This window comes from Mya arenaria, chromosome 4 (genome assembly GCF_026914265.1).
Source record: "Mya arenaria isolate MELC-2E11 chromosome 4, ASM2691426v1".
NCBI lineage: Eukaryota > Metazoa > Mollusca > Bivalvia > Myida > Myidae > Mya > Mya arenaria.
In genome coordinates, this window is record NC_069125.1 from 33522674 (window position 1) to 33540133 (window position 17460).

A 17460-nucleotide genomic window follows, 5' to 3' on the forward strand; every position below is an offset into this window, starting at 1 on the left:
AAAAGCAATGATTTGAATATTTCTCAAACAAAATAATAATCATATTGACATTTTTATGGTGAACTTATCAGCGCAGACAAATCAGGAAACAAACAAAAACTGACTGAAACAAAATACATTATGTTGTTACCGTATTATATCATGCATAGGACGCACTTTTTTACCCCCAATTCACGCCTTAAAAATTGCCTGCGTCCTTTCTATGCTATTAGAATTTCATCTGTTTTTTTCCAAGTCCATTTCAGGTCGAAAATATCGGACCGGGGAAGAACGCGGTAATAGTAAGTATCTGTACTGCGTCACCGAAGAGAACAACTAACGTAGGTAAAATCACGCAAGTTAACACACGCAGAAATATATTGAATGTTTACTTTAAAATGATTTATTGAGAAATAAATTGAAAAAAAAAACACGAGTGTTTACTTTTTTATAAAAGGGACGCTACTCACAAAAACTCGATGTGAGTGCACTTTAACTGGATTGAGTTATAACGGCAACGGAAATCGGGAAAGGAGGTAAATTTCAATTAATCGTTGTTTATGATTTTAATGTTTCGATATTTTACAAAACATTTTGTTGTAAGTTACTGTTTTAAAAAATTGATAAATGAATGTGCATAACGCAAAGTAGCATTATTGTCACTATCAAATCTTTTCAAATGTGCGAAGGTGTGAAAAAACCCGCTGTCTGTTATTAGAAAAACATCAATAGAACAAACTATTGTGATGGTAATATCTTATGGTTGTTTGTTCACACTTTACCCGATGTGCCTTCCGCTGGCAAGGCTAATTACTGACACTTAATTATGCCGACATGCTTTAATCCGCACAGCGACAAGCCTTATCAAAACAATCATCAGTTTTGACAATACACAGTTTTGTTGCGATTGCAACGGTTGCAACGGTTGACTGTCATTCAGAAGGCATGTCGAGACTATTGCAACGGTTGCAACGGTTGACTGTCAGTCGGGACTATTACGGCATTTGTATAAGTCTTATAATATGCGTAAATGTTCTCAAAATGTCAAGACATATATCATTGTTGTGTACGCTAAATTACCAAAATATGACAATAATTATCAAAATATACAAGACAGTTACCAAAATATGCCTTACCGTATTTTCTCGACTGTAAGACGGGGAAATTGGGTCCCGATTTTTACCCCAAAAGCAGGGGACCCGTCTTATAAGCGAGTCGATAAAATATTAAAAAAAGATTCAAGTCAAAATCAGTAAATTTTTACATAGTGATTACACGAAATCTCTTCACCGCGCGTGCTCTGACGTCACACAGTGTACCGTTATATCTGCATTTTTTCTCATGGCGCGTGTCAGTATAATTAGTTTGACAGATATATCAAATCAATAAATTGGAATCTTAATATGATGTAGGTACCTAACTGTCAATTTGATTAAGCAAACAAATGACAATGCGAATATGAATCCATTATGTTCGTCGCCAATCAAGGGACAATATTGCCTAAAGCATTATTGCTAAACAAACACCTATTCATGCCTCGGCTTTTCGCAGTTATGTTATTGAAGCCATTTATTTTGCCGAAGAACTTCATTGGTGTCTTCAATAAAAAAATAAACTAAAACAAACATATGTTGTTATTGATTAATTATTAAAATTCCGATAAGTAACGACCTGCAAATTTAAACGCGTAACCATGTACTCATTTTTAACCTACCTCCAAATAGAGAGCTCACACGCCATTTTCTTTGAGTAAAACAGTTACCGCGAAAGTCGATAATTGTCCGTTGAGCTTGAACATTTTTACACATTAGGAAGAATTTTAGCATTTTAGATTTGCTTAAAAATTGACCCCGTCTTATAAGCGAGTCGAAACAAAAAACACCAGATTTCATGGGCAAAGTTAGGGGGGCGTCTTATAAGCGAATCGCCTTATAGTCGAGAAAATACGGTATATACAATTTTTTGTTTGTTTTTTACTTCAATATATATGTTATAAATACTTGACCAACCTCAATTTTTCGGCTCCGATTTTGATATTTTTCCGCTGCGTCCTATCTTACATATTAGGGGTTTTTACCCGTTTTCTCAACTATTTTTTTGCCTGCGTCCTATCTATGCTAGCGTCCTATACATGATATAATACGGTATATACAATTTTCGCTTTTTTTATATCGTTTAAATGAAATTTTGATTTGCACAATATCAAACAAGATATTCGATCAATTTCTATCAAAATCTATGGCCAAACAAAATGATTTGGTTAGGGTTACATCCTTTCAAGAACAGGTAGGGTAGGTAGGCATTTATTTTTATTTTTTTATCAGACTTTTATTAATAATATAAGAATGTTATTGTCATCATAAGAGAATGGTAATAAAGTAATCTTTTGTATAAAGCTTTAAAGGTTTTAAACTACATATTAAAACATACACTTATATAAAAATATTTTTAGCCAACTGACTATAAAAATGGTAGGGTCAGCACGTATATCGTAGGTAGGGTCGGGTAAACCCCAACCAAATGTTGTTTTTTTAGGCCTTATAGAACCCATAAAATACTGTCAAGTAGTGAGAAACTTGGACTATGAAGCATATTTCTTTATTTGATTTCTTCTCCAAATAAAAACTTAACACCATCTATGGGAAAAAATCAGCAGTTGCAGATAATACCAGTAAAACAATAATTCTGGAAAATTGTTACAATAAACAGCTTAGTGCAATAAAACAACACATAATGAATATGAATTGCTCAATATATATGGCATTCTTTGGCTAAGCGGTCATGAAAAATACTAATTCAAGCACGCTATGCTGGATGAAACTGTTTACAATATTTTGTGTCAGTATTGTGTAACATTTCATGGAATTTCACAGATGGAAACTCTTTCAATATTAAATTTCATTACCATTGTTCCAATAACGAGGAATTATTTAGCCATAATTAAAGCACCAGTGTATATGAAACCTTTAAAATGGTTCTTAGAAGGAAGCATTATTAGTTGAAGGATATATTTTAAAGCATGATTATTTTTATACACCAGTACCTTTATTCATAAATAAATAAAAGATATACATAAGTAATAATTACAATTTTTTTTTATATTCATAAGTAAATAAAAGTTATATATAAAATAATAATTACAATTTTTTAATCGTTCTTGGGAACTGTCCAATAAATGAGCGGAGACCAATTTACTAGATGACCTTAAAAGGGACACAAATCAAGAAATATTGTTCACATGTGATGAGATTTGCTATTCATTCTTGTAATGCTGTACATTTGTACTGTTTCAAAAGAAGATTTTAACAAAGGCACCTCAAACAGATGTCTGTCAGAATTTTTTTGTACTACATATCAAATGAATTTCTTGAATAGTATTTTGAGTAATGTCTTAGCAAACAATTTCGCGGAATGCCAAAGCCGATATGATGTCAAAACCATCAGAGCTAGCAAACACTTTTTGATGTTTTTTTTTTTTTTAAATTTGTCCAACTAAAATGTGTCCAAATTATGACCAATATTTCAAAATCCCTTTTTGGACAACAATATCTTTTAAGGCTTAGATAATAACGTTACTTTTTTCAACAGATTAAAAACACTTAATGTGAATTCCTCAACATTCTTTACACTTTTTTATATAAACGAGAGAATTTTACGAAAAATACCTGTATCAGTTCCTGCAGACTTGGTAGACTCTGAGTGTTCTTGGCCATGATTGGACTTTCGGGTAGCTGACTGAAGAATTGGGGTGATCTGACTGGCTAGCACCTCTGAAGAGGAAAAAAAGTATTGTTCAGACATTTAATTAGTAATTTCACAGAGTATATTAAGTTTGCTTCCGATGACTTCCTGGTTACTCACTGAGGACTGGGGCTTCTATTGAAGTTTTATTGTTGGTTTAACCATGAATGTTATAACTGAATTAGCCTGGTAAGCAACTCTTGGAGGTTATAACTGCACTCGATCTTAGACTGGTAAGCAACTTACTCATGGAGGTAATAATTAAACTAGCTCACTGACTGGTAAACACCTCTTTGAGGTTATACCTGAACTGGCTCACAGACTGATAAACGCTTCTTTGAGGTTATACCTGAACTGGCTCACAGACTGGTAAACACCTCTTTGAGGTTATACCTGAACTGGCTCACAGACTGGTAAACACCTCTTTGAGGTTATACCTGAACTGGCTCACAGACTGATAAACGCCTCTTTGAGGTTATACCTGAACTGGCTCACAGACTGATAAACACTTCTTTGAGGTTATAACTGGACTGGCTCACAGACTGATAAACACTTCTTGAAGGTTATAACTGAACTGGCTCACAGACTGATAAGCACTTTTTTAATGTTATAACTGGACTGGCTCACAGACTGATAAGCACTTTTTGAAGGTAATAACTGGATTGGCTCACAGACTGTTAGCACATCTTGGAAGTTATAATCAAATTAGCTCACTGACTGGTAAGCAACTCGTGGAGGTTATAACTGCACTGGCTCTGACTGGTAAGCAACTTTCGGAGGTTATAATCAAACTAGCTCACAGACTGATAAGCAACTCTTGAAGGTTATAACTGGACTTGCTTAAGACCGATAAGCACTTCTTGAAGGTTATAACTGAACTAGCTCACAGTCTGGTAAGCACCTTTTGAAGGTTATAACTGAACTGGCTCACAGTCTGGTAAGCACCTTTTGAAGGTTATAACTGAACTGGCTCACAGTCTGGTAAGCACCTTTTGAAGGTTATAACTGAACTGGCTCACAGTCTGGTAAGCATCTTTTGAAGGTTATAACTGAACTGGCTCACAGTCTGGTAAGCACCTTTTGAAGGTTATAACTGAACTAGCTCACAGTCTGGTAAGCATCTTTTGAAGGTTATAACTGAACTAGCTCACAGTCTGGTAAGCATCTTTTGAAGGTTATAACTGAACTGGCTTACAGATGTTTCACAGACTGGTACCACTGGTAAGGACAGTAGGGTGAAAGGTTCCCAACAAAAATGCTCGAGACAGAAATTCTATGGTTGCTGTTTGATGTTACCACTATGATGCATAAAACATTGAAGGCATTGACTTTATTACGTTTTGATATTATGGACAAAAAATAATTCCCAAGATTAGTTCAAGATGTCCTTGTTTAGCGAATTAGTCTCGCATAACGGCTCTTAAAACCCAGGAATGAGAAGAAACTGAGGTCACAATCAAATAAATTCCACAAAGACGACGTCCCTCATGAGCGTACTTAAGTAAGACATGTCTGCAAATTTATTACGCAGCTGCGAAATCAGGAAGACGTATTTGGGTGCTATTATCATTTAAACCTCTCAAGCATTGAATAAGCCGTTTGCTAAAAGCTTTCACTCATAAAGATATCAACTTATCTGTCTGCCTTAAATGCATTTTCAACAAACCATTAAAATACTTTATACTTTTAACAGCTGCCTGTATCATACAACAACTCCAGGGGAAAAAATCTGTACTTGATCAATGTTCTTGATCTACAAGATATGAATGCAGAATTTGATGCTATTAACAAGCATTTGGACATTATAGATAGTCGATTGTGGGTCAGGCACCTTTTAACATGAAGCAAACAAATTCCAATGATAGCGTTACAAGAGTGCGCTGAGCAAACGACAATGCTCATCTGATGTTTTTCAAATATAAATTATTAAAGGCAGAGTTATGGGCCTTGCTGAACAAGTGTCCATTTTTTGTGGCAACATGTATACTAAGTTTTATTAAACGAAAAATTACTTTTAGCCTGAAGTCAAAGTATTTGCACACCAATAACCAACTGACGCTGAAACAGAAGCTACTGATGCCAAGGCTATGAAAAATCTAGACTGTTTTTCTTCACTATTAAAAATATGATGGCATTTTGTTTAAAGGTTATAGGTAGAAATGTGTGGGCTTATCTTTTCCAGGCATTTTAAGATGATACATAAACATAATTATGATGAATATATTTGATGGAAAATTGACTTATCAATATTCTGACACCGTTTTTACCTACTTCAAAGATTTTCCTACAATTCACTTTCAGTATTTTATTCAAAATTTCAGACCCCAAGATGTCAGCGAATGTTACTCACATTCTCAAGTGTAACAATCGCATAAATAACACAGACGAGACGCATCAACATACATCAGTGTCCCAAAGTATCTATGTTACTATTTAAAGGCACTGCATGTGAGTTGAATCTGTCATTTGTTAAAGACAATTAAGTTTCCAAGTTTTTATCTTAATTATAACATACAACATAAATTACGATTATCCATTGAAGTCTAGACCTTTAACATAATGAAATTGATAAATCAGTATTACTTTAAGTATAGTCCTAATACCTGCTTCCACAGGGGATGCATTCAATAAACAGCTTAGATTTCACTGAATATTGGGCTTAGAATTCAAGTATTTTGACTGGACTGTATAAATATCTGCCTAATTGACTGAATTGAATTACTGAGGCGTGTCTAAGGAAAAAGATAAGAATTATATTGATTGAACTGATCCTTATTCTTAACCTGAAGTCCTTAAAAATTATGAAGCTTAAAAACTTTTTTAACACTTTGCTCAAGACGAAATCAAAGTTGTGGAATTATTAGGAACCGACTCACTTACCAGATGAATGTGAGTTCTTTGCAGAGTTATGGGCCTTGCTGGCAATGGGTGTACTGTGAGCTGGCGATACTGGCTTTGTAATGGGCGATTTGATGGCAGGTGATTTTGATGGTGTCTGAGACTTTAGTTGTGAACTTTTCGATGGCGTAACTGGTGATGGCGATTTTTGTAAAGTTCCGTTCACAACAACCGGACTGGCACGTGGTGATTGATTAGGTGATGACGTAGATGAAGGCGCAAATTCTAAACTCCTTCCGGTCTGAATTTCTGCACTAGAGATATTACGAGACTTAGTCACTGCTTGTGTTTGTAACTTTGTGATTTCCTCATTCAGTTCCTGCTGTTTTAAGCTTTGTTGTTCACACTGCGTTTCAAGTCCGTGAATTTTATTTTGTAACGATGTTATTGCTGTTTCGTACTTGTCTCTGGCACTTTCTTGGATCTGCAAAAAAGGCAAACATTCATTTACATGTTTAAATCATAGTTTATACTTTACAATTTTAGCTCAACTGTTTAGACCTTTATAAGTTGAAATGATTCGTATAAATCACATTGAAGTCCTTTTCCTGGACAGAAACCAGTACTGGATCCATAATAAACATTTCAAATTTATCTTTATCTAAAGAGTAATATCTGAGTGTTTTTCATGAGACCAACAGGGCCTTCTTACACGTCTTTGCCTTAGCTGTTACCTGGTTACTTCCCAAGGGCCAGACCCTGTTTTTCCCCAAAAAATAGCCTAAGAAATTCCCCATTTTCAAAAGAGTAATTAAATAGAAAAAAAAATCATATAATGAGAATTCATTAAATGATGTTCCTGAGCGAAATATATACATCGTTGTTGATATTTTACTCCATTTGTTAAACCAAATTGTTTGAAATAGTAATCTGAGAATTATTTTCCAAAACTGAAAAAAGGGCTGGTAAAAGGGCCATGACCAAAAAATCAATACACTGATATAATCACTGATCACAGATCTAATAATATACAAGCTTTAGTGTCCTTTTGGAGACGCCATTTAGAACTGAGCCCCTAGTGGGGTTCAAACTTGCAACCTCTTCAACAGTGAGAGACAAGCACTGTGCCTGCCCTAACCTATTATAGATGGTCAATACCTTGATGTTTTGACTTTAGTCTTTGTACAGTGTCCACCTGCACTACGTCCACTATCCCAAACAACTCCTTATCCCCACTCCTTCTACCACTGAACCCTTACCACAATCCCAAACTTCCTTAATAATTACTCGAACCCCTATCTTTAGTGACAGTCAATATCCTACTATTTAAACTGTAAATTCTGTACATTCTTGTCATGATAGTCTTCCATCTGCCATTTTCCCAGTAACCCCAAAAGTCCCCATTACTCCCATCCAGACAAACCCATCCCATACCTTTTGTAGATGGTCAATCTCCTGTTGTTTAGACTGTAGTTTCTGAACAGTGTCATGATAGTCTTTTTCAACCTGTTTTAACTTCTCTGTAGAAAATTCTAGATTCTGAAAATAGATAAGGTTAAGCATGAGACATTCTTACTAAAATCAAACATTTCAGAAAAAATGGTTTCAACTATCAATTACAACCTTCAATGGTTTATAATTTTAATACCATAACATATATACAATCTAAAGTTAAAGATAATTATGGTAATGATTTCTAGGTATTAACATATGCATCAAACATCGAATTTGTGCATGTTAATGTTTTTCTTATTTATTTTTTTCCGATAACAATTCTTGATATTGACATCGATCTAAAAATGATTGCATAAGAGCTATTGAAAAGGGTTTCAGGAATCATTTAAGTTACAATGCTGTCTCCATAGCACAATAAATAAATATAATGTTCTGCAGTTACTGCAAAAATATTCCAGATAAAGATACAGTTGATCAAAGTGTGCCTTTATTGTAATTTCATCATCATTTAACATCAAAATGACATTAATAATGGCTTTGTTTGTCATAAACTAGCTGCAAGTAGATAATATTTATTTTCCATCAAACAATCACAATACAAATATAAATGAAATCGTAGACTAGCTTTTGCAAAGGATTCAAATAATACCAGAATACTGGAATGGTTACTTTTAAATGGGTGTATAAAAAGATGAAGAAAAATTACCTTTAATAGTATTTTAATATACTTCATACTATCCATCATGCTTTATCAATATTAAATCTCCAATATTAAATAAATGCTGCACAATGATCATTACAACAACATAGAACCAGAAAGGCATTTGCCATCCAATACCAATAAATTACTGCCAATAAGCATGATTCTGCAAATATAAACAAATGTGTGGTCACCCGATTGGTTTCCAGTCGGTCCCTGACAAAATCAATGCTTCATCACCTATTTTCTGCAGTCAATTTTCTGGACCAAAGCTGTTAAGAGCTGTTAAGAGACACTCAATATTGCTGATAACAATTTGGTTACCATGGTAACCACTTTTGAAAATGCACTGTATGACCATAATCAAATATATGCTGTTCAAATAAAATTATCAATTATTTTGCAAAGGCTTTTTTATGACAACTGTAACAATGAGTTGAAAATTAACTGCTTTTGTTTGTAAAATAACACATCCATTCTGCAGCTTTTATGCCATAACCAAATTTAAAATCAAATTATATATATTAAAATGATAATCATTAAAAAATATGGAAGTAACAAGAATTTGATCAAATTATACACGCTTCTTCAAAATTAGTATATCAACTATAATTTACTTTTTTATTCATTTGGAATGAAAAAGAATTGCTTCAGAGTTTTCAAGATATATTTTTTTAAAGTTTCATCTCCCACTCAAAAGCAATATTGAGTTATTTCTATTCGAGAACTGTCAATATTTTAAAAAGTATGCTTTTATAATTGTCTTGACTCATCGTCTTCCCATCAACAAAGAGAGAGGAAAATATTGCCGGAAAGAAATAAACACAAGGGTCTATGTTAGTGTCTCATCCGACACTTTCAAGGTTTTTTAAATGCTGCTCAGCATACTTTCATCAGACAAGAGCGCCATGGAGTCACCCAACAATCGTCTGTTGTTTTTAGGTGAAATAAGGGGCATAACTCAACAATTATTAAAGCCAGAGTTAAAGGCCTTGCTGTCTATAGCAACATAATGTGTACCAAGTTTCATTTGAATATACTGAACTTTGTTATGGCAATGGTTTAAGTTTATCAACACCGCCAACAACACCCAAAATGACAAAGACACCAATTAATTAAAAACCATTACTTTTTTTTTCTTTGAAAAACAGATAAGCTAAAAAAAGATAATCGTAGTGAATGCATTAGATCAATATTAGCCTCTGCGAAGTTTATATTTGATCATAATTTACTAAAAAAAACAAAATTTTCTAGGATTTCCTTAGACATATTTTTCAAATTTCATCTCCCACTCATAAGCAATTTGCACTGGAAAGCAATTTTAGAAAAGTGCCATTATTTAAAAAAAATCCACTTAATTCATACTCAGAGAAAGATGAAAATATTGACAGGGAAAGAAAACAAACACAGCAGAGTGTCTCAGACACTTTTAAGGTTTGTGGAATGATTGGGATTAAAAATCAGACGAAAAACCATAGTTGGCTGTCCGAAATAGTTGGAAAGGCCATTTCTATCATTCGTTGATTTGGTTATTGAAACTGTGCAATAAATATTTAAATGATTTTTAAAATGAAATTCCAAATCATTCGGCACACCACAGGCCCCGAAATACTGCTGATAATACTATATATATGTAATGTCATATCTCAATCTAATCTAGCATAATCAATTTTTAGCATAAAAGCATTGCATATTTCAAAATTACTAATGTTTTAATCTTTGAAAGAGCATATAATTCTCTTGTGCATTATGTCAATTAACGTAATTGCTCAGTATTTTAAAGAAAACTACTTTGAGTGAAAAAAAATTGACCAACTTTTTTTAAATTTATACATAATCTCTGATAAAATGTGCTTTTATATAAAGTAGAAAAAACACAGTCTCACAGTTCTTGCATGTTTTTAATTCAAAATTTACTGGGTTTGTCTTATACTTAAATTTAAAAATAGCATCGGTATTATATTTAGTTTCTGTACTAATCAAGTGGACTTTCATATGCTTAATATACACACTATAAACCGGGAAACCATTATGCACTATTCTTAGGTAAACTCAGCTGAGAGAGCAACATAATAATCTTTTAATTATGTTAAATGATGTATTATCCGCCTCATACTAGTTCATATCGATAGTTCTAGACTTATTTTAAGGAAATACTGTATCTACCTATTTTGGGCCCATCTGGTGTCTAGTCCCTTTAAGTCAATTAATCAAATTTCCATTTAGAATGCTATAATATGGCTTCAAATTTATTGAAAGAGAATATTTTTTTAAATATTCGCGATAATTGATTTTCATTCACTTTGGAGGCAAATGATCGATTTTCAACGATACTTGATCATCATTAAAACCCGATGAAAAGTGACTCAGAAGTTGTTCACGCATATAACAAAATGGTCCATTTGTTTTGTGCATTGATTTCTTAAGTTTCCAGAGATATCTCCCCATAACACTTTTATCTACGTTCCACTCAAACTGGGCATTAGACTATACATACACCAAACATTTAATTATGTAACTTGTGGGGTAAAAGCCAGATAAAATATTGAAGGTTTTGGTCACTTCTGCCATTAATACCACACATACACCCACCTTTAATTGGGGGACTGAATTCTTCCTCTTAGCAAACTTAAAATGATGTGGACTGTACTCACATTTAGGTCCACATACACCTAACATTTATTTCTATACACATTGTAATATATAATATATAATTTCCAATAACATCTACATTGTAACTTGTCAGCTAGCCTAACTTGAACATGCTGAACAACAGTTTCTAGGTTCTGAACCATCTTTTCAACCCCTTAATTATACTCATGATAAGCCTTTTCAGACTTTTAATCTTCCCCTTCACCTAATATTTCAATTCCAATTACACCTAAATTGTCTCAGTGTACCTGAACAACAGTTTACCAGTTCTGCATCTTCAACTGGAGAACTGACACCTCCCTTTTCATCACCTCACACTCATGGCAAGCCTTCTTCAGACTATTAATCTCCCCCTACATCTAATATTTCAATTCCATTTGCACCTAACTTGTCTGAGCGTACCTGAACAACAGTTTCGAGGTTCTGCACTTTCAGCTGGACACATCACTCTTCGCCACCTCACACTCATGGCAAGCCTTCTTCAGACTTTAAATCTCCACCTACACCTAATATTTCCATTACACCTAACTTGTCTGAGCGTACCTGAACAACAGTTTCGAGGTTCTGGACCTTCAGCTGGAGAACGGACACCTCACTCTTCGCCACCTCACACTCATGTTGAGCATCACTCAGGCTTAATCTCAAGGTGCTGCATTCCTCGTTCACCTGAAAATTAATGATTTAGCATTTGTAATAAGTGCTGTGTTTCTATGTTACATTGTTAATGCACATACATGTATATACCAAATGGTGAAAAAACAATGTATACCGAGATATTAAAGATACAGTATGAACTGTTATTGCTGAGAACCAAACAGGGTTTGTACATGTATATTGTATGGATAATTCTATTTCATATGTTATTATTTATATTTATCTTCCTAGTTGTTGCAGGCGGTTGTATTCAACAGCTGATATAAATTGATCAATCCTGAGGAAAAAAGCAGGGGATTTTGGGGGCTGCTGCGCCGGGTCAAGGAGCATTGAGCTCTTGTGGGTACAAAATGGTCAAAAATGGTTTTGGGCATTTCGGGGACTTTTTAAAATGCACCTCGGCAACATTTAATTGACATTTCAGGGACCTTGTAAAGTGCACCTTGGCAACACATTTTGCCATTTCAGGGACCTTGTAAAATGCACCTCGGCAACACATTTAATTGGCATTTCAGGGACCTTGTAAAGTGCACCTTGGCAACACATTTTGCCATTTCAGGGACCTTGTAAAATGCACCTCTGCAACACATTTTGCCATTTCAGGGACCTTGTAAAGTGCACCTCGGCAACACATTTTGCCATTTCAGGGACCTTGTAAAATGCACCTCCGCAACACATTTTGCCATTTCAGGGACCTTGTAAAATGCACCTCCGCAACACATTTTGCCATTTCAGGGACCTTGTAAAATGCACCTCCGCAACACATTTTGCCATTTCAGGGACCTTGTAAAATGCACCTCCGCAACACATTTTGCCATTTCAGGGACCTTGTAAAGTGCACCTCCCCAACACATTTTGCCATTTCAGGAACCTTGTAAAATGCACCTCCGCAACACATTTTGCCATTTCAGGGACCTTGTAAAGTGCACCTCCCCAACACATTTTGCCATTTCAGGGACCTTGTAAAATGCACCTCCGCAACACATTTTGCCATTTCAGGGACCTTGTAAAGTGCACCTCCGCAACACATTTTGCCATTTCAGGGACCTTGTAAAATGCACCTCGGCAACACATTTTGCCATTTCAGGGACCTTGTAAAATGCACCTCCGCAACACATTTTGCCATTTCAGGGACCTTGTAAAGTGCACCTCGGCAACACATTTTGCCATTTCAGGGACCTTGTAAAATGCACCTCGGCAACACATTTTGCCATTTCAGGGACCTTGTAAAATGCACCTCCACAACACATTTTGCCATTTCAGGGACCTTGTAAAATGCACCTCCGCAACACATTTTGCCATTTCAGGGACCTTCTTAAATGCACCTCGGCAACACATTTTGCCATTTCAGGGACCTTGTAAAATGCACCTCCGCAACACATTTAATTGGCATTTCAGGGACCTTCTTAAATGCACCTCAGCAACACATTTAATCGGCATTTCAGGGACCTTGTAAAGTGCACCTCCGCAACACATTTAATTGGCATTTCAGGGACCTTCTTAAATGCACCTCGGCAACACATTTAATTGGCATTTCAGGGACCTTGTAAAATGCACCTCAGCAACACAATTAATTGGCATTTCAGGGACCTTGTAAAGTGCACCTCGGCAACACATTTTGCCACTTCAGGGACCTTGTAAAATGCACCTCCGCAACACATTTAATTGGCATTTCAGGGACCTTGTAAAGTGCACCTCGGCAACACATTTAATTGGCATTTCAGGGACCTTGTAAAGTGCACCTTGGCAACACATTTTGCCACTTCAGGGACCTTGTAAAATGCACCTCGGCAACACATGTAATTGGCATTTCAGGGACCTTGTAAAGTGCACCTCGGCAACACATTTTGCCATTTCAGGAACCTTGTAAAATGCACCTCTGCAACACATGTAATTGGCATTTCAGGGACCTTCTTAAATGCACCTCAGCAACACATTTTGCGATTTCGGCAACTTTCTGAGACACCCCATACCCTCCTCACCCATGAAAATATCTTTGGATTTACATCAATCTCAAAAGTGCTCCCGGAACCTCTAAATATAGTTTCCCTATTAGTCATAGCAAAACCCAGAATGAAAATATTTGATTTAATATTCATGAAGTTTTGTTTTTAGCTTAAAATCAATATACATTGTATTTATTCAGTTCCGGTAATTCCAGATGGCTGTTGTTTATGCCTTTCGGTTATTTAATTTTCAACCAGTGCAATATCTCACACATTTCCTATCTGTCAATTTATGCATGGAATTCACACAGCATGAAAATGTCTTGGAGCGATAAATTATTGCACTGCAAATACCTGAAGCATTTTTAAATTAACGCCCCCTGCAATACAGCGAGCTGTTGACAATTGTGAAGGTTTTCATTAGTCTGGTCTCAAAATGTTATAAGGGTGGAAATGTGACATCTGTGTTACCCCCCCCCCCCCCCCCACAGCAAATTTTCAAAGAATACTTTAATACAGTAATAATGAAAGAATGATTTTCAAGCATTCTGAACGGCCAACATTCATGAAATAGCTTTATATATAACCAGTTAAACATTGCAAGTACCACTCACACAGTTGACGAGTAGTTCTGATACACTTTAAGTGAGATTTATCAAGATACAATGCTAAATTGTACAGCCTTCAACTTTCATTCCTGATTTTGGGATTTACCGGGTATAAGCATTTGCCATTTTGGACTAACCAAAATTTACTTGTGCGCTGGGGAACATTGGAGTATATGCCTAGGTTTGCCTTTGATTCAATTATATTTCCCCAGAGCATAGCAAGCAAATGTCAATGCTTGTCCAATTTTCTCATTAAAACAAGGGAGATAACTCAACAAATACTTTAACCAGAGTAGTGCTCCACACATATATGACTCTGTAATGTTTATCTGTGCTGTAGTCTTCAAAATTGCCCACTTATGCTCATTATAATTTTTAATTCTATTTATAGTGGAAGGGCTGCAAAAGTTTTTGAACACCAGCAAAATTAAAACAACACAAATTATGCTGTTATAATTGTACATACCTTTTAACTCATCTAATAGTAAAAAAAAACATTTTCGAAATAGTTGGGATGGCAATATTTTTCAAAATACTTTATAATTATTGATTTTTTAATGTGTTTTTTTCTTCAGAAAATCACATTCAAAATCTTCAAAATCTATAAAGATCTTATGTCAAAAAGCATTCATATTATTTGATAGCATAAACAACTCTTAAAAGAATATATATGCACCCACCTCTCGAAAAAATGGGAATATCTTTCCTTGTAATTTGGATGGCAACATGGTTCAATAAACTGTCTCGAGACTTGTCGCACTTGAAAATCACTTCACAAAATTACATCTAATATACATAACAATCCACAATCACCACTTATATTTTTTACAGTATGCCACTTCTAGGAAGATATAATTCTATTTTGTGAATTCCTGATAATATTCTGCGTACAGATTCAGTTCCAAATAATTTACGAAGAATAAAGATGTCTAAAAATCTCCCATAAAATCTGTATGACAATTTTACCAAAATCCAAGATAAAAAGATGTTTTCACACACCAATTTAAGATAAGTGACCTATGACATTTTTATCAAAAGCCAAGTTAAAGATATCTTATCACGCACCAATTTAAGATAAGTCCTATCAAAATCGGAGTAAAAATAACTACAAGCTCTCTCTGAGACCAATTTAAGATTCTTAACACCAGCTTCCACTAAGCCGACCAAGATGAAAAGAAGTTGCATATAATATTCAGGCAAATTAAGCATAGCGAGGGCAAAATATATTGTTTATGTCTTACGTCATAAAAAATTTCCCCCAAAATTGCATCGAAAAATGTTTCTTAACACATTGGTCAATGAATATTTCATGAAGTCATTGCTACAAATCACACCACATCTGAATCTATGGTAAACCCCAATGGATAAAAAACTGAATTATTTCCAGAAATAAGTTAAGATCACGACTGATAACCCAAAAGCTGGGATTTTTTACGACAAAATCTGGTTAAAATCTAACAACATTTCCTTTCAGTACTGTAATTTTCTCTTATATCAATTTTCCTTGAACATTTCAAATAGCGCGTATAACTATTTAGCTCAGTATTTTCTAAGAAAAATCTTTAAACGCCGAAAAAGGAATTATTTTCAAAAAAGAGCTTTTAACACAATCAAGTAAGCTTCGAAATCTGCCAAATCTCTTCCTTCTCTAAAATCCCTAAACACCAAAAAAGGAATTATTTTTAAAGAAGAGCTTTTAACACAATCATTGAAGTATTAGCTTCAAAATCTGCCAAATCTCTTCCTTCCGACACAATTATCAGGAATCTCAAGCTTTCAGCGCCAATTAAAGTTCTTAATAACAAGGGGACTAGGCTTAATTTCTTGAAACTTACAGAGAAGACCGAAAATCATAGGGGACGGCACGCTGATATATAGATTTCCAATGTCAGAGAAAGTGATCTATACATTCCTGTGAACAAAGAGTTGATTGGAAACATTACAAGGATATTGACTTAAAATTGTTCACAAGAATTCTACATTGCAGATGCATGAAAAAGCGCTGTCACGCAATAATTGAAAACAGACGGTCATTCAAACAAACCCTTTGTGGGACTTGAAAATAAAATTTGTTACAATTATATCATACGATCACTTTTTCGAACATTAATATTATCTATTTGGAAACAAATTAATTTATTGGACAATTGATCAAATACAGCTAATAAGAATTGTCCAATCAATATAAAGTGATTCAAATATTTGAGGCCCTCATAGTTGATTTATAGGTCTTTGTTGTTACAAGAAACTACTTAAGGCAGGAGAAGCTCCAGGATTTGACGTAATAGGGGCGTAACTTATGGGCGTAACCTTTTGACTTGCGTCCCTCCCTCAGAACCCTCAAATATTTTATTCGGTTTAAAGCCTTGGGGGTGTTAGGGGTACCCCCCCTACTGAATTTTTTTACATTATTTAATTTAAATAGAGTCCGAAATAGTGCAATTCGGGCATATTATATTATTTTATTTCTCCTTTTATTGAAATAAAAAGTTTTCTTGGACAAATTTAGAGGGGTAGGGGGGATTTTATCAGGGCTTCATGAAATAAGCCCGAGCTTGTGTATATAGCAGTGAAAACTACTGCTTTTTATACACTTCTAGCTTTTTCATCAAAATTTGAATGCAACAACCAAATTTCAGGGTACCAGCTCTGCTTTAAAAAAAAAATTAAGCTTAAGAATGATGTTCATGGAATCATGGCCCAGAATTAAAGCAAACCTCAGACAACTTTATTGTGTTTCTTTTAAATTTTAATGAGAAGATGCAGTCTTTGAAAACGATTCTGTCTTAGTAAATACATAATTGCGTTTTCACATGCTGAACCCTCGTCTTATGGACATAAAATTTAGTATGTCGCATTAAGGGATCAAATGAATGAACGCCACCAA

At 34.7% G+C, this 17460-nt stretch overlaps 1 protein-coding gene across 9 annotated transcripts in view; it reads right to left on the bottom strand.

Moving 5' to 3' along the window:
• LOC128231384 (peripheral-type benzodiazepine receptor-associated protein 1-like) overlaps positions 1-17460 on the bottom strand; it is a 148088-nt gene that overhangs the window by 25765 nt on the left and 104863 nt on the right. For all 9 annotated transcript variants that reach the window (XM_052944144.1, XM_052944145.1, XM_052944149.1 and 6 more), the window contains 4 exons: positions 11909-12031; positions 7993-8097; positions 6601-7042; positions 3645-3749 (listed from right to left, as the gene is read on the bottom strand). In XM_052944144.1, coding sequence (XP_052800104.1) covers positions 3645-3749; positions 6601-7042; positions 7993-8097; positions 11909-12031 — 775 coding nt within the window. The remainder of the gene's footprint in view (positions 1-3644; positions 3750-6600; positions 7043-7992; positions 8098-11908; positions 12032-17460) is intronic.